This window comes from Hypanus sabinus, chromosome 29 (assembly GCF_030144855.1).
Source record: "Hypanus sabinus isolate sHypSab1 chromosome 29, sHypSab1.hap1, whole genome shotgun sequence".
NCBI classification, from domain to species: domain Eukaryota; kingdom Metazoa; phylum Chordata; class Chondrichthyes; order Myliobatiformes; family Dasyatidae; genus Hypanus; species Hypanus sabinus.
The window spans coordinates 10805288-10824010 of NC_082734.1; the positions used below are offsets into that span (position 1 = coordinate 10805288).

At 50.8% G+C, this 18723-nt stretch overlaps 1 protein-coding gene across 1 annotated transcript in view; it reads left to right on the forward strand.

The window, feature by feature from the left end:
- The window catches only part of LOC132382973 (neuronal pentraxin-2-like), a 67623-nt gene extending 51829 nt beyond the window's left edge, over positions 1-15794 (forward strand). Inside the window, exons 3-5 of the mRNA XM_059953592.1 lie at positions 8057-8301; positions 9469-9648; positions 12834-15794. Of these exons, the coding sequence (XP_059809575.1) occupies positions 8057-8301; positions 9469-9648; positions 12834-13067 (659 nt within the window). The 3' untranslated portion in view covers positions 13068-15794. The remainder of the gene's footprint in view (positions 1-8056; positions 8302-9468; positions 9649-12833) is intronic.
- The last annotated feature ends 2929 nt before the right edge of the window (positions 15795-18723 follow it).

Here is an 18723-nt window from a genome sequence, read left to right on the forward strand (position 1 = left end):
GAGGTCATAACAGATGACTGAAAAAAATAAAAGAAGATCTTTTTTTAACAGTGAGAGTTTGGAACATTGTGTTCAGAGGGATGTGAACTTAAACATGCAGGTTCAGAAGCCAGTTTGGAAGGGAGACGATATGTTGTCATCATTGCAAGAGGATTTGAGGACAACAGCTGAGACATCTTGGTCTAATTATGTGGAGACCTTTGGACAGTACATCTAAAATATTGTGTATAGGTTTGGTTTCCCTATCTAAGGAGGAATACCCTTACCTCTGTGATATTTCAGTGAAAATTCCCCACGTTGATTCCTGGGTTGTAGAGTTTGTCCCTTGAGGACAGTTTAAGTAAAATAGGTCTGCACCCTCATGTGTTTAGTAAAATGGGAGATGATTGTATTACATATTTCAAAGGTACATTTAATGTCAGAGAAATGTATGCAATATACATGCTGAAATGCTTTCACTTCGCAACCACCCACGAAAACAGAGGAGTGACCCCGGAGAATGAAAGACAGTTAAATGTCAGAACCCCAAAGTGGCCCCCAGCTCCCCTCCCCCCCGTGCGTAAACGGCACAGAGCAGTGATCACTTCTCCCCCACCGGGAAAAAAAGCATCGGCCCCCGCCACCAAGCACTCAAGTGTGAGCGAAGCAACGGCAAAGACACAGACTTGCAGAATTTCACCCGGTACTCGACACACCACAGGCTCTCTCTCCCTAATAAGGGAGAAAGAGGTGTCTCTGTTTCACAGCGAGAGGGGAGACATAACAAACAACTCGCGGATATACGGTTAAAAGTCCGTTATGCTGCCTTTTACGAGCTCTGTGCCCAAAGATCTGGAGTCTCTGGGCACAGAGCCGCAGGTTTCCGACTCCCCCGATGACAAACGGATTTCCTGCTGTAACATTGACCTTCGATCCGCCAGTCTCGAGATCCCAGGATCCAAAGGTGAGCCCCCGGTGAGCTGAACAATGGCCAGTTACGTAAGCACGGGAACGGACCCCATTCCCGCAAAGAACCAGAGTCAGTGTGCAACTCCAGGTTAGGGTCTTCAAAAGAACCCTGAAGGGGAAAGAGAGAGACATGAAAGATGGAAACAGAGGTGTTTCCAAAGCAGCAAGCAAAGGAGTCGCCATTTAACACCATCATCACTGCGCTCCATCTTCGGGGCTGGACATTGGAGGTTCAGATTTGGGGGTGTAAAAACAGGCGCATAATCTCCAACCAAAGGGCTTTTTTTTTACAAAGCAGAGATGAAAAGAGAATTCTTCATTCAAAGTGTTGTTTCTTCTACAGTATGTTGTTTCATTGATGTCATTCTTCTGACAGTGAGACACTTCACTAACCCTACTCCACCAACAATGCAGCACTCCCTCAGAACTGTCCCTCTGACCGTGAGGCACTCCCTCAGTACTGTCCCTCTGACAGTGCAACACTCCCTCAGTACCGTCCCTCTGACAGTGTGACACTCCCTCAGTACTGTCCCTCTGACGGTGAGACACTCCCTCAGTACTGTCCCTCTGACAGTGAGACACTCCCTCAGCACTGTCCCTCTGACAGTGTGGCACTGCCTCAGTACTGTCCGTCTGACGGTGAGAAACTCACTCAGTACTGTCCCTCTGAGAGTGAGACACTCCCCTCCGTACTGTCCCTCTGACAGTGAGACACTCCCTCAGTATTGTCCCTCTGACAGTGCAACACCTCCCTCAGTACTGTTCCTCTGACGGTGACACTCCCTCAGTACTGTCCCTCTGACAGTGAGACACTCCCTCAGTACCGTCCCTCTGACAGTGTGACACTCCCTCAGTACTGTCCCTCTGACAGTGAGGCACTCCCTCAGTATTGTCCCTCTGACAGTGTGACACTCCCTCAGTACTGTCCCTCTGACAGTGTGACACTCCCTCAGTACTGTCAGTCTGACAGTGGGACACTCCCTCAGTACTGTCCCTCTGACAGTGAGGCACTCCCTCAGTACTGTCCCTCTGACAGTGTGACACTCCCTCAGTACTGTCCTTCTGACAGTGAGATACTCCCTCAGTACTGATCCTCTGACAGTGTGACACTCCTCAGTACTGTCCCTCTGACACTGTGACAATCCCTCAGTACTGTCCCTCTGATAGTGAGACACTCACTCAGTACTGTCCCTCTCGATGGTGAGACACCTCCCTCAGTACTGTCCCTCTGACAGTGTGACACTCCCTCAGTACTGTCCCTCTGACAGTGTGACACTCCCTCAGTACGTCCCTCTGACAGTGAGACACTCCCTCAGTACTGTCCCTCTGACAGTGAGACACTCCCTCAGTACTGTCCCTCTGACAGTGTGACACTCCCTCAGTGACCGTCCCTCTGACAGTGAGACACTCCCTCAGTACTGTCCCTCTGACGGTGAGACACCTCCCTCAGTACTGTCCCTATGAAGGTGTGACACTCCCTCAGTACTGTCCCCTCTGTCAGTGTGACACTCCCTCAGTACTGTCCCTCTGGACAGTGAGACACTCCCTCAGTACCTGTCCCTTTGACAGTGAGACACTCCCTCAGTACGTCCCTCTGACGGTGTGACACTCCCTCAGTACTGTCCCTCTGACAGTGAGACACTCCCTCAGTACTGTCCCTCTGACAGTGAGACACTCCCTCAGTACTGACCCTCTGACAGTGAGACACTCCCTCAGTACTGACCCTCTGATATTGAGACACTCCCTCAGTACTGTCCCACTGATATTGAGACACTCCCTCAGTACAGACTCTCTGTCAGTGAGACACTCCCTCAGTACTGTCCCTCTGACAGTGAGACACTCCCTCAGTACTGTCCCTCTGACAGTGAGACACTCCCTCAGTACTGTCCCTCTGACAGTGAGGCACTCCCTCGAGTACCGTCCCTCTGACAGTGAGAGTCCCCTCAGTACTGTCCTTCTGACAGTGTGACACTCCCTCAGTTACTGTCCGTGCTGATAGTGTGACACTCCCTCAGTACTGTCCCTCTGACGGTGAGACACTCCCTCAGTACTGTCCCTCTGACAGTGTGACACTCCCTCAGTACCGTCCCTCTGACAGTGAGACACTCCCTCAGTACTGTCCCTCTGACGGTGAGACACTCCCTTAGTACTGTCCCTATGAAGGTGTGACACTCCCTCAGTACTGTCCCTCTGTCAGTGTGACACTCCCTCAGTACTGTCCCTCTGACAGTGAGACACTCCCTCAGTACTGTCCCTTTGACAGTGAGACACTCCCTCAGTACGTCCCTCTGACGGTGTGACACTCCCTCAGTACTGTCCCTCTGACAGTGTGACACTCCCTCCGTACCGTCCCTCTGACAGTGAGACACTCCCTCAGTACTGACCCTCTGACAGTGAGACACTCCCTCAGTACTGTCCCTCTGACAGTGAGACACTCCCTCAGTACTGACCCTCTGACAGTGAGACACTCCCTCAGTACTGACCCTCTGATATTGAGACACTCCCTCAGTACTGTCCCTCTGATATTGAGACACTCCCTCAGTACTGTCCCTCTGACAGTGAGACACTCCCTCAGTACTGTCCCTCGGACTGTGAGACACTCCCTTAGTACTGTCCCTCTGACAGTGTGACACTCCCTCAGTACTGTCCCACTGCCAGTGAGGCACTCCCTCAGTAGTCCCTCTGACAGTGTGACACTCCCTCAGTACTGTCCCTCGGAAGGTGTGACACGCACTCAGTACTGTCCCTCTGACAGTGAGACACTCCCTCAGTACTGTCCCTCTGACAGTGAGACACTCCCTCAGTACTGTCCCTCTGACAGTGCGACACTCCCTCAGTACTGTCCCTCTGACAGTGAGACACTCCCTCAGTACTGTGACACTCCCTCAGTACTGTCCCTCTGACAGTGAGACACTCACTTAGTACTGTCCCACTGCCAGTTAGGCACTCCCTCAGTACTGTCTCTCTGACAGAGTGACACTCCCTCAGTACTGTCCCTTGGAAGGTGTGACACGCATTCAGTACTGTCCCTCTAACAGTGAGACACTCCCTCAGTAGTGTCCCTCTGACGGTGAGACACTCCCTCAGTACTGTCCCTCTGACAGTGAGGCACTCCCTCAGTACCGTCCCTCTGACAGTGAGAGTCCCCTCAGTACTGTCCTTCTGACAGTGTGACACTCCCTCAGTACTGTCCCTCTGACAGTGAGACACTCCCTCAGTACTGTCCCTCTGACAGTGAGGCACTCCCTCAGTACCGTCCCTCTGACAGTGAGAGTCCCCTCAGTACTGTCCTTCTGACAGTGTGACACTCCCTCAGTACTGTCCGTCTGATAGTGTGACACTCCCTCAGTACTGTCCCTCTGACGGTGAGACACTCCCTCAGTACTGTCCCTCTGACAGTGAGGCACTCCCTCAGTACTGTCCCTCTGACAGTGAGACACTCCCTCAGTACTGTCCCTCTGACAGTGAGGCACTCCCTCAGTACCGTCCCTCTGACAGTGAGAGTCCCCTCAGTACTGTCCTTCTGACAGTGTGACACTCCCTCAGTACTGTCCGTCTGATAGTGAGACACTCCCTCAGTACCGTCCCTCTGACAGTGAGACACTCCCTCAGTACTGTCCCTCTGACAGTGAGAGTCCCCTCAGTACTGTCCTTCTGACAGTGTGACACTCCCTCAGTACTGTCCGTCTGATAGTGAGACACTCCCTCAGTACCGTCCCTCTGACAGTGTGACACTCCCTCAGTACTGTCCGTCTGATAGTGAGACACTCCCTCAGTACCGTCCCTCTGACAGTGAGACACTCCCTCAGTACTGTCCCTCTGACAGTGAGACACTCCCTCAGTACTGTCCCTCTGACAGTGAGACACTCCCTCAGTACTGTTCCTCTGACAGTGAGACACTCCCTCAGTACTGTCCCTCTGATGGTGAGACACTCCCTCAGTACTGTCCCTCTGACAGTGTGACACTCCCTCAGTACTGTCCCTCTGACAGTGTGACACTCCCTCAGTACGTCCCTCTGACAGTGAGACACTCCCTCAGTACTGTCCCTCTGACAGTGAGACACTCCCTCAGTACTGTCCCTCTGACAGTGTGACACTCCCTCAGTACCGTCCCTCTGACAGTGAGACACTCCCTCAGTACTGTCCCTCTGACGGTGAGACACTCCCTCAGTACTGTCCCTATGAAGGTGTGACACTCCCTCAGTACTGTCCCTCTGTCAGTGTGACACTCCCTCAGTACTGTCCCTCTGACAGTGAGACACTCCCTCAGTACTGTCCCTTTGACAGTGAGACACTCCCTCAGTACGTCCCTCTGACGGTGTGACACTCCCTCAGTACTGTCCCTCTGACAGTGAGACACTCCCTCAGTACTGTCCCTCTGACAGTGAGACACTCCCTCAGTACTGACCCTCTGACAGTGAGACACTCCCTCAGTACTGACCCTCTGATATTGAGACACTCCCTCAGTACTGTCCCACTGATATTGAGACACTCCCTCAGTACAGACTCTCTGTCAGTGAGACACTCCCTCAGTACTGTCCCTCTGACAGTGAGACACTCCCTCAGTACTGTCCCTCTGACAGTGAGACACTCCCTCAGTACTGTCCCTCTGACAGTGAGGCACTCCCTCAGTACCGTCCCTCTGACAGTGAGAGTCCCCTCAGTACTGTCCTTCTGACAGTGTGACACTCCCTCAGTACTGTCCGTCTGATAGTGTGACACTCCCTCAGTACTGTCCCTCTGACGGTGAGACACTCCCTCAGTACTGTCCCTCTGACAGTGTGACACTCCCTCAGTACCGTCCCTCTGACAGTGAGACACTCCCTCAGTACTGTCCCTCTGACGGTGAGACACTCCCTTAGTACTGTCCCTATGAAGGTGTGACACTCCCTCAGTACTGTCCCTCTGTCAGTGTGACACTCCCTCAGTACTGTCCCTCTGACAGTGAGACACTCCCTCAGTACTGTCCCTTTGACAGTGAGACACTCCCTCAGTACGTCCCTCTGACGGTGTGACACTCCCTCAGTACTGTCCCTCTGACAGTGTGACACTCCCTCCGTACCGTCCCTCTGACAGTGAGACACTCCCTCAGTACTGACCCTCTGACAGTGAGACACTCCCTCAGTACTGTCCCTCTGACAGTGAGACACTCCCTCAGTACTGACCCTCTGACAGTGAGACACTCCCTCAGTACTGACCCTCTGATATTGAGACACTCCCTCAGTACTGTCCCTCTGATATTGAGACACTCCCTCAGTACTGTCCCTCTGACAGTGAGACACTCCCTCAGTACTGTCCCTCGGACTGTGAGACACTCCCTTAGTACTGTCCCTCTGACAGTGTGACACTCCCTCAGTACTGTCCCACTGCCAGTGAGGCACTCCCTCAGTAGTCCCTCTGACAGTGTGACACTCCCTCAGTACTGTCCCTCGGAAGGTGTGACACGCACTCAGTACTGTCCCTCTGACAGTGAGACACTCCCTCAGTACTGTCCCTCTGACAGTGAGACACTCCCTCAGTACTGTCCCTCTGACAGTGCGACACTCCCTCAGTACTGTCCCTCTGACAGTGAGACACTCCCTCAGTACTGTGACACTCCCTCAGTACTGTCCCTCTGACAGTGAGACACTCACTTAGTACTGTCCCTCTGACAGTGTGACACTCCCTCAGTACTGTCCCACTGCCAGTTAGGCACTCCCTCAGTAGTCCCTCTGACAGAGTGACACTCCCTCAGTACTGTCCCTTGGAAGGTGTGACACGCATTCAGTACTGTCCCTCTAACAGTGAGACACTCCCTCAGTAGTGTCCCTCTGACGGTGAGACACTCCCTCAGTACTGTCCCTCTGACAGTGAGGCACTCCCTCAGTACCGTCCCTCTGACAGTGAGAGTCCCCTCAGTACTGTCCTTCTGACAGTGTGACACTCCCTCAGTACTGTCCCTCTGACAGTGAGACACTCCCTCAGTACTGTCCCTCTGACAGTGAGGCACTCCCTCAGTACCGTCCCTCTGACAGTGAGAGTCCCCTCAGTACTGTCCTTCTGACAGTGTGACACTCCCTCAGTACTGTCCGTCTGATAGTGTGACACTCCCTCAGTACTGTCCCTCTGACGGTGAGACACTCCCTCAGTACTGTCCCTCTGACAGTGAGGCACTCCCTCAGTACTGTCCCTCTGACAGTGAGACACTCCCTCAGTACTGTCCCTCTGACAGTGAGGCACTCCCTCAGTACCGTCCCTCTGACAGTGAGAGTCCCCTCAGTACTGTCCTTCTGACAGTGTGACACTCCCTCAGTACTGTCCGTCTGATAGTGAGACACTCCCTCAGTACCGTCCCTCTGACAGTGAGACACTCCCTCAGTACTGTCCCTCTGACAGTGAGAGTCCCCTCAGTACTGTCCTTCTGACAGTGTGACACTCCCTCAGTACTGTCCGTCTGATAGTGAGACACTCCCTCAGTACCGTCCCTCTGACAGTGTGACACTCCCTCAGTACTGTCCGTCTGATAGTGAGACACTCCCTCAGTACCGTCCCTCTGACAGTGAGACACTCCCTCAGTACTGTCCCTCTGACAGTGAGACACTCCCTCAGTACTGTCCCTCTGACAGTGAGACACTCCCTCAGTACTGTTCCTCTGACAGTGAGACACTCCCTCAGTACTGTCCCTCTGGTGGTGTGGCACTCCCTCAGTACTGTCCCTCTGACAGTGAGACACTCCTTCAGTACTGTCCCTCTGACAGTGTGACACTCCCTCAGTACTGTCCCTCTGTCAGTGAGACACTCCCTGAGTACCGTCCCTCTGTCAGTGAGACACTCCCTCAGTACCGTCCCTCTGACAGTGTGACACTCCCTCAGTACTGTCCCTCTGTCAGTGAGACACTCCCTGAGTACCGTCCCTCTGTCAGTGAGACACTCCCTCAGTACCGTCCCTCTGTCAGTGTGACACTCCCTCAGTACTGTCCCTCTGTCAGTGTGAGACTCCCTCAGTACCGTCCCTCTGGTGGTGTGGCACCGCCTCAGTACTACATCAAGTAGTAGATAGAATTGCAAATTTTGTCAGAGATGAAAGATCATATTATCTAAAATCAGTATTTTTACTTCTTCCGACCAGAAACCGCTGCTTATAAATTGCAGGAAAGTTACAAAATATCACTGCCTGTGCGGACAAACTATATGTTCGCCCAAATGAAGAGGAGCCTTCCGGAACTCTACACCCTGACCATCTGTGTGTGGCTCAAGTCTAAGGCCAGTGTGGGGATGGGAACCCCTTTCTCCTACGCCGTGCCTGGACAGGCCAATGAGATTGTCTTACTCGAGTCGGGGAAGAAGCCTACTGAACTGCTGATCAAGGATAAAGTAAGTTCTCATTTCTTGAATGACAGTGAACTGCTCGTGCAAGAAGCCCTCCCAGTTATAGCGGGGAGGCTATAATCGGACAGGATTAGGCATTGTCTGGGGCATTGCGTCTCGCCTCTGAGAGTGACTATGTGGGTGGTTGGAAGGTGGATGGGGCACTGGGGCAGAAGACAGACGTGTCCATCATTTTGGGTTCAATGCTGACGTTCTCACTGTGACCGCACGGGATTCCCCTCACGGTGCTCCGGTTTCCTCTCACAGTCCAAAGACCTGCTGGTTGGTTGGTTAATCGGTCAATATAAATTGTCCCGTGATTAGGTTAGTGTTAAATCGAGGGTTGTTGGGCGGTGAGGCTCAAAGGGCTAGAAGGGGCCTATTCCGTGCCGTCTCTCAATAAATAAGTAAGGAAGTAAATAACAAGCAAAGATACGTGTAGATAGTTACGAGTTGTTTGCCCTGGGTAGAGGCAGATACGCTGGAGTCAGCTCTTAGGTTGGCACATGGAGGGCTATGTGGGAGGGAAGGGTTAGACTGATCGTAGAGAAGGGTAAATGGTCAGCACAACATTGTGGGCTGAAGGGCCTGTACTGTCTTGTAATGTTCTATGTTGCATGCCGTGGGCACCTACCACTAACTGCGGGGTCCGTGGAAAGCCGTGCTTCGAGGTGAGAGTGAGAAAGGAGATGCGTGGGGCGAGCTGTTTTGCACGGAGGGGTGTAGATGGTCTGGAATGGTCTGCCTGGGGAAGCGGTGGCCGCCGATACAATAGAGGCATCGAAGATGGGCACGTGAGTATGCAGGGAGCTGGGGGACAGCTGTCACATATAGGCAGTGAAGATTTAGTTTAATTCAGCATCACGCTCGGTACAGACATTGTGGGTCGAGGGGCCTGTTCCGTGCTGAACTGTTCTATGAGAGTGGCTGGGTGGCAGGAAAATCATGGGTCAGCTTCTGCAACCGACGAGAATGGTCTGAGTGCAAGCATAGGCTCAATGGGCTGAATGGCCACCTTCAATATTATAGGCTCCACTTGCCCAGAACGGTGTGTGTGTGTGTGTGTGTGTGTGTGTGTGTGTGTGTGTGTGTGTGTGTCGGCCTCCCGCTGTTTGCATGGTCTCTGCACTGACAACAGGCAAAGTTCACTTCGGGATGAATTGGTGCTTCCAGGTGGCGCGGCTTCCATTGAAGATTAACGACGGAAAGTGGCACCACGTGTGCATCACCTGGACGACCAGGGATGGCCAGTGGAAGGCTTACCAGGACGGCACGGGGCAGGGATCGGGGGATAACTTGGCACCTTGGCACCCAATCAAGCCGGGAGGCACTCTGGTCCTTGGGCAGGAGCAGGTCAGTACTGAGAAAGTGATCCAACCATCCCTTCCCTCTCCACCTCCATTGTACTTTGTCTTCTCCATTCCTTGTTCCATGGGGAGGAGACCCCTCTGTTGGCCAAGCACTACTGGATGAGGAACTGGTTGGGGAGGCTTCTTCCTGCTGTGATAACTACAATTGGGTGGTTCAGCAATCTGCTGGAAGATCTTAGCTGGTCGGGCAGTATCTGTGGAAGGGAAAGAAACTGTCAACGTTTCCAGTCAAACCCTGCAGGCTTTCGACATGAAGCATCGACAATTCCTTCCCTCTCACGGATGCTGCTCAACCTGCCAAGATCCTCCAGTAAACTGCTGCCTCTTGGTTCCTCCAGCTGGGATAGAAACAGGAACGTGAGTCCCAGCTGGGATAGAAACAGGAACGCGAGTCCCAGCTGGGATAGAAACAGGAACGCGAGTCGCAGCTGGGACAGAAACAGGAACACAAGTCCCAGCTGGGATAGAAACAGGAACGCGAGTCCCAGCTGGGATAGAAACAGGAACGTGAGTCCCAGCTGGGATAGAAACAGGAACGCGAGTCCCAGCTGGGATAGAAACAGGAGCACGGGTCCCAGCTGGGATAGAAACAGGAACAAGGGTCCCAGCTGGGATAGAAACAGGAACGCGAGTCCCAGCTGGGATAGAAACAGGAACGCGAGTCCCAGCTGGGACAGAAACAGGAACACAAGTCCCAGCTGGGATAGAAACAGGAACGCGAGTCCCAGCTGGGATAGAAACAGGAGCACGGGTCCCAGCTGGGATAGAAACACGAACAAGGGTCCCAGCTGGGATAGAAACAGGAACAAGGGTCCCAGCTGGGATAGAAACAGGAACATGAGACCCAGCTGGCATAGAAACAGGAGCACGGGTCCTAGCTGGGATAGAAACAGGAACGTGAGTCCCAGCTGGGATAGAAACAGGAGCGCGGGTCCCAGCTGGGATAGAAACAGGAGCACGGGTCCCAGCTGGGATAGAAACAGGAACACGGGTCCCAGCTGGGATAGAAACAGGAGCGCGGGTCCCAGCTGGGATAGAAACAGGAGCACGGGTCCCAGCTGGGATAGAAACAGGAGCACGGGCCCCAGCTGGGATAGAAACAGGAGCACGGGCCCCAGCTGGGATAGAAACAGGAGCACGGGTCTCAGCTGGGATAGAAACAGGAACACGGGTCCCAGCTGGGATAGAAACAGGAACAAGGGTCCCAGCTGGGATAGAAACAGGAACAAGGGTCCCAGCTGGGATAGAAACAGGAACATGAGACCCAGCTGGCATAGAAACAGGAGCACGGGTCCTAGCTGGGATAGAAACAGGAACGTGAGTCCCAGCTGGGACAGAAACAGGAACACAAGTCCCAGCTGGGATAGAAACAGGAACGCGAGTCCCAGCTGGGATAGAAACAGGAACGTGAGTCCCAGCTGGGATAGAAACAGGAACGCGAGTCCCAGCTGGGATAGAAACAGGAGCACGGGTCCCAGCTGGGATAGAAACAGGAACAAGGGTCCCAGCTGGGATAGAAACAGGAACGCGAGTCCCAGCTGGGATAGAAACAGGAACGCGAGTCCCAGCTGGGACAGAAACAGGAACACAAGTCCCAGCTGGGATAGAAACAGGAACGCGAGTCCCAGCTGGGATAGAAACAGGAGCACGGGTCCCAGCTGGGATAGAAACACGAACAAGGGTCCCAGCTGGGATAGAAACAGGAACAAGGGTCCCAGCTGGGATAGAAACAGGAACATGAGACCCAGCTGGCATAGAAACAGGAGCACGGGTCCTAGCTGGGATAGAAACAGGAACGTGAGTCCCAGCTGGGATAGAAACAGGAACACAAGTCCCAGCTGGGATAGAAACAGGAACACGGGTCCCAGCTGGGATAGAAACAGGAACGCGGGTCCCAGCTGGGATAGAAACAGGAGCACGGGTCCCAGCTGGGATAGAAACAGGAGCACGGGTCCCAGCTGGGATAGAAACAGGAACACGGGTCCCAGCTGGGATAGAAACAGGAATGCGAGTCCCAGCTGGGATAGAAACAGGAGCACGTTTCCCAGCTGGGATAGAAACAGGAGCACGGGTCCCAGCTGGGATAGAAACAGGAGCACGGGTCCCAGCTGGGATAGAAACAGGAGCACGGGTCCCAGCTGGGATAGAAACAGGAGCATGGGTCCCAGCTGGGATAGAAACAGGAACACGGGTCCCAGCTGGGATAGAAACAGGAACACGGGTCCCAGCTGGGATAGAAACAGGAACAAGGGTCCCAGCTGGGATAGAAACAGGAGCACGGGTCCCAGCTGGGATAGAAACAGGAGCACGTTTCCCAGCTTGGATAGAAACAGGAGCATGGGTCCCAGCTGGGATAGAAACAGGAGCACGTTTCCCAGCTGGGATAGAAACAGGGACACGGGTTCCAGCTGGGATAGAAACAGGAGCATGGGTCTCAGCTGGGATAGAAACAGGAATGCGAGTCCCAGCTGGGATAGAAACAGGAGCACGTTTCCCAGCTGGGATAGAAACAGGAGCATGGGTCCCAGCTGGGATAGAAACAGGAGCACGTTTCCCAGCTGGGATAGAAACAGGGACACGGGTCCCAGTTGGGATAGAAACAGGACCACGGGTCCCAGCTGGGATAGAAACAGGAGCACGGGTCCAAGCTGGGATAGAAACAGGAGCACGGGTCCCAGCTGGGATAGAAACAGGAGCATGGGTCCCAGCTGGGATAGAAACAGGAACACGGGTCCCAGCTGGGATAGAAACAGGAACACGGGTCCCAGCTGGGATAGAAACAGGAACAAGGGTCCCAGCTGGGATAGAAACAGGAGCACGGGTCCCAGCTGGGATAGAAACAGGAGCACGTTTCCCAGCTTGGATAGAAACAGGAGCATGGGTCCAAGCTGGGATAGAAACAGGAACACGGGTCCCAGCTGGGATGGAAACAGGAACGCGGGTCCCAGCTGGGATAGAAACAGGAACACGGGTTCCAGCTGGGATAGAATCAGGAACACGGGTCCCAGCTGGGATAGAAACAGGAACGTGAGTCCATTTAGAAGAACCTTTTCTTCCTGGTACATTTTTTTCTTTCCTCCGTCTCGTCCCTCTCTGGTCTCGCGTGTTTCTCTCTCTATCGGGTAGCTGAGCTTGTGACCTGGCTCCCTCTGTTCTTTGCTTGTGCAGGACATGGCCGGCGGGAGATACGATGCTGCCCAAGCTTTTGTCGGTGAGCTGGCGGAGTTCAACGTCTGGGACCGGATTCTGACAGCAGCCGAGATCCAGAGCATCGCCAACTGCTCGTCCGATCCGGTGGGCAACGTCCTGTCCTGGGAGGGCAGCGGGCTCGATCTGTTCGGGGGGGCGACCAAGTGGCCTTTCCAGAGGTGCAGCCAAAGTACCGTCTCCAGGGAGGACTGATCCTTCGCCCCTTGGCGTTGCCTGCCCTTCACTGGGCCAGCCTCTGCACCCTTCACTATGTCTCCAGTGTGGCTGGGGAGCCTCCAGGGGTGCGTGACCGACAATGAGCGCAGGCGAACGAGAGTCAGGCTTCTCCAAGGCCAACACTCCGACTGGAAGCCTCGCTCACCAGTCCAGACCTGCACGCGTCTGACCGTGCTTCCCAATTGTCTGTTCCCAGCGGATGAGGCAAACGCTTGGAGTGTTGGATTGGAAAACCAGTACCCCTGCAGGCACTGGCCAACAATCATGTACCATTCCAGTGTACATAGCTGTTCATGTGTGGACCTACACGCTTGGGGGCAGGGGGTCACCAGGCTTTCTCTGGCCAATGTGTGGTAATGTGTTGAGTGAGGGTGTAAACTTGTTCGTTTTGATATTCATGATATTCAGATGAACCCTTTCTGTTTGTGCTTCTGACATCACAAACTCACAGAGCCCAGGTCAATAATCTCACTACCCCAGATTCAACAGAAGACTATTGGCAATCTCCAGGAGGTTTGCGGTCTGATTTATGCCCTTCTGAGTACACATGGTCCTCAAGCATCAGACTAACACCTGAGACCCTGATTGACCCTCAGTTCTCTAATTAACTCACAAGAGGACGTAATTTTAAGGTGATTTTAAGGGAAGTTTTTTACACAAAGAGTGATGGATGGGTGCATTGAATGCCCTTGCAGGAGTGGTGGTAGAGGCAGATACATTAGGGGCTTTTATGAAACTCTTAGATACGCACATAGTTGATAGAAACATGGAGTGTTATGTCTGAGGGATTAGATTGATCTTAGAGTAAGTTAAAAGGTTGACACAACATCGTGGGTCCAATAGCCTGCTCTGCATTGTAATTTTCTATATTCTATCTTTAGTAAGTCCTCCAATAATCCCACAACGATGCCTCAATTAACCCTGTATCAATCTTGAGTCTCTAGGCCTTAAAGGATCCTCGGTTTCCCAATTATCCTCACTTGAGACTCGATCTTCTGACCCCCCAATCGATCCTTAAACTTTAGTTGACAATTGATTCTTTAATAACCTGTCTCACTCAATGCTTAAGCTGAAGGGTTCGTCCTTGTGCCAACCAGTTAGACGCCCAGAAGTAGAAAAACCTGTAAAATTCATCAAATCTCTTCAGTTTGTACCTTTTGGTGTTCTCAATGGGGAACTGTTGTAGTTTTTTTAAAGCAGAATTCTTTGTTAAATGTAAGTTGTTTAGGACATTAGAAAATAACATTGCAGCTTAAGTCCATAATGTTGGCTCTAAGGGTATCCCAGGGACGATAGCCACCTCTCAAACAACAACCGAGTACTGAGACCGTAAACATAGAACGAGGGTGGTCACCTGAGGGGATGTAATGGCCTCGTTTTGATCTGACCTTTATGTTGTAACGTACTTTGAACTTTATTTGTTAATCTCAGTATTGTCAAAGATAATCATTTGCATATGTATCGGATGAATTTGACGTCAAAGGCCGGTGTAGGTAAAGTGGAGATATTTGCAGTCAGTTGATCTGGCTCCAGTGTTGGACAATATTGTCCATCTAACTCTGACCCGGGGTTATAAAGAGGTATAAATACTAGGAAGATGGTCCCTCCACCAGGGATTAAGTATTGTCCGTGCACAACCCTCAGTATAAATATTTAGATAGCAGGACAGTACGTCTGTCAAAATACAATGCATTATTGGAAATAACTCGGAAGATATGCAGCTCGGCTGGTTGATGGTTGGGTTGAGTTGTTCTCCATTCCTGGGAATCCATTTGCAAACGTCTCGCTACCACGCGAGGAGACGTCATCAGTGCTGTTCATTTGTGGCGTGCCCTCTGATTGAAGTGCACACTGACGGTGTTGCCTCGTATGGTGACGAAACGTATGCAAGTGGATTGCCAAGATAGGAGAACAGCTCAACCCAACCAAAATGTATTATTGAAGTACATATGCTATCATATACTACCTTGAGATTTAATTCCTTGCAGAGTAAATCAATAGATACATACAGTGGAAGGTTACAACTCTGGACATCCACAGGAAGGGTTTATATCACTTCCTGAGTCCTTATTCTGCCATTGTTTTCTCTAGTGTGGACACCATGGGCCAAATATCCTTTTTTTGTGCCATAAACTCCACCCCACCCTATTTTTTAAACAACCCCCACCTATCCCTTGTCTCCTATCTTTAATAATCCATCAGCAGTAGTTTTCAAAGAAACACTATATTTTTATTAACTTCCCTCTGATAATTCTCCTTGGTGGTTCTGTGACCATTGAGACTCCAGGGGCAATTTAAAGAGATGGACAAACCTCAGAGAGTTGCTGCTCCTTGAGCTGTAGAATGGAGATTCGCCTCATCATGGTGAAGCAACCGTCAGTTTACAAATGTTACTGGTAAACGCTCACTGAATGACATGTCCGCTTCTCCCCCCATGTACATGAACTCTGGATTTTGACATGTGTCCTTCGCATGTGTTAATCTGTTGGTTGTTAAATGTGACCTGATTCCGACAAGGATGCTGAACCCATTCTCCGCTCACGTATGAGCGATGCTGCTATTGTCCGTGTCTTTCAGTCGCTGAATATTGATGGTCTGTCAATCTCTTACGAACCAATCACTAGTTAATATCTTTCGATACTGTGTGGTATTTGTGGTGACTTAATGCGGATTCTGTTACATCGGAACCATTAAATGGGCTACTGTTACACAAGCGCTCTGCAACCATGTGTACTTTATTGCAGCACCCTTAAGCGAGTGAAGCATTCTGCAAAATCCCTACTGTGGGAGAATCGAAAATTTCGAATTGACTCCTGGGTTGACTCAACAAGTGCTAGAAATTTGAAACTAAACTGAAAGAAAAATGCTGGAAATTCTCAGCAGGTCGGGGAGCATCTGTGGAGGGTGTTAGAGAAATTACTCAGATACTCCATTTGGGCATTTCAGACTTCGAAGTGAAGAGAGCTTTACTCACGGTATGTGGAGTGGAACCGCTAACGGTGGGTTTCGAACTCCAAATAATACAGAGAACACAGCTCCTTTCATACACGTACAAACTGATTGCAAAATCTGTTCTATTCCCTTGTGAATTACTAAAGGTAAGCAAGGTTCATATGCAGTTCTCTCGTGATAAGTTATACTCATAGCAACAGGCAAAATTTTAAAAAATCAGATCCATGTACAAGTCTGTTTAACAAAGACAATTTGTCCCATATCCTTGAGGCTAATTCTTACGAGATAAGCTACTGCATGTATTTATTCTAAGAACTGTCTCTGCTGAAAGACTCAGCCATATCTATAACAGACTAAGCTGCAAGCTATTCTCCACACTCAAAAAGCCCATATTAACCCTTTGTCGATCAAAATCTTTTCCTCCACAAGGGAGAACTTATTCACTGCCCATTACACCACTGGCATTTAAGGCATCAATGAAGGTCCTTTATCTTTGATTGCTGTTTTAGTAACAATTGTTTTTTGACCAGTCAGGGTTGTTAGGAAAAGGTGGAGGTGCAACGAGACCTGGGTGTCATTGTACACCAGTCATTGAAGGTGGGCATGCAGGTACAGCAGGCGGTGAAAAAGGCAAAGGGTATGTTGGCATTCATAGCAAAAGGATTTGAGTACAGGAGCAGGGAGGTTCTACTGCAGTTGTACAAGGCCTTGGTGAGACCGCACCTAGAATATTGTGTGCAGTTTTGGTCCCCTAATCTGAGAAAAGACATTCTTGCCACAGAGGGAGTACAGAGAAGGTTCACCAGATTGATTCCTGGGATGGCAGGACTTTCATATGAAGAAAGACTGGATCGACTAGGCTTATACTCACTGGAATTTAGAAGATTGAGGGGGGATCTTATTGAAACGTATAAAATTCTAAAGGGATTGGACAGGCTAGATGCAGGAAGATTGTTTCCAATGTTGGGGAAGTCCAGAACGAGGGGTCACAGTTTAAGGATAAAGGGGAAGCCTTTTAGGACCGAGATGAGGAAAAGCTTCTTCACACAGAGAGTGGTGAATCTGTGGAATTCTCTGCCACCGGAAACAGTTGAGGCCAGTTCATTGGCTATATTTAAGAGGAAGTTAGATATGGCCCTTGTGGCAAAAGGGGTCAGGGGGTATGGAGAGAAAGCAGGTACAGGGTTCTGAGTTGGATGATCAGCCATGATCATACTGAATGGCGGTGCAGGCTCGAAGGGCCAAATGGCCTACTCCTGCACCTACTTTCTATGTTCCTATGTTAGCCCCTGAACCTAGTCCACTGTTAGTCTGGCCTCTACCCTTTGACCTGTTGGGTATGTGTGACCCTACTAAGAGACAAAGCACAAGGCCGTGACTCCTGCCAACACAGCTCTCTGGGTCACTGAGGCATGTAAGCCTCCAAACCTTACAACAAGGTTGCGGTCCTCTTGGAGAACGAGGAGGGAGAAACAGACAGTTAATATTTCAGGTTGGAGAGCTTTTACCAGAACTGGAAAGAAATGAGAAAACAGATCAGTTTTCAGGTTTGGAGAGGGTGGGGAAGGAACAAATAGGATAAAGGGAGTACCTCTGATAGGACGAGACCGGTATTGCCACGGTGATATGCTAATTATGAAGCTCACAGGTTGGTAGATTAATGAGGATGTTAGAGAGAGTAAGAGAGATCATAAAGGGTTAAAGCTATGAAATGAAGGTCAAAGCTGTTGCAGAGAGATGAAAGTGAGTGCTGAAAGACAGGTCAGGCAATGGACAGATCAAAGACGTACTGGTTGGTAGGTTAATTGGCCATTGTAAATTATCCCATGATTAGGCTATGATGAAATTGGGGGATTGCTGAAAGAGTCTACCCTTTGATGTATCTCAATCAGGCAACAAATAAATAAGTATTACAGCAAAATAACCTGCAGCCAGTCCTAAAAAGTCAGAGAAAATAAATCATCTGGATTCATTGAATTCGATATTACATCCCAAAGCCTGTAATGTCCATAGACCAGGGGTTCCTAACCTGGGGCCCATGGGCCCCTTGATTAATGATGTTGGCCCACGGCATAAAAATGGTTGGGAACCCCTACCGTAGACAGATGGTGATAGGCCTGCTCTTCAACGTAGCATTGAGCCTTATTGAAACAGTGTAGGAGCCTTCGGACAGACAGGTCAGAGTGGAAGTGGGGTGCAGATGAGTCTACACCCAGAAATGTTCACTCTTTTTCTCCTTCTGTTGATGTTGCTGGGCCACTTGGCGTTTCCGTTCCAGATCTTGTTCCTCCCTGATGCTGAGCATCGGACAGGCCAGGTCGGTCTTAGTGCCTCACTGCACGAAGGCATCTATGTCACTGCCAGATGGCTTTAAATTGGGGAGATGATTCCTGTCATTTTTAATATACTTTTATAGGACGTGAACGCTGTGGATCTGCAACGTCCCTTCCGAATTGTCCTTGAGATGGCCGTGAGCTCACCATGGAACTGCTTCAAATGGAGCTTGTTGCTTGGTGGCGAGCTCTAGAACCAAGATGCAGCATTAAAGTTCAACGTAAATTTATGATCAAAGTACATATACGTCACCATATACAACCCTGAGATTCATTTTTCTGTTGCCACACTGAATAAACCCATAGCATATTAACCAGAGCAGAATCAATGAAAAGACTGCCTGACT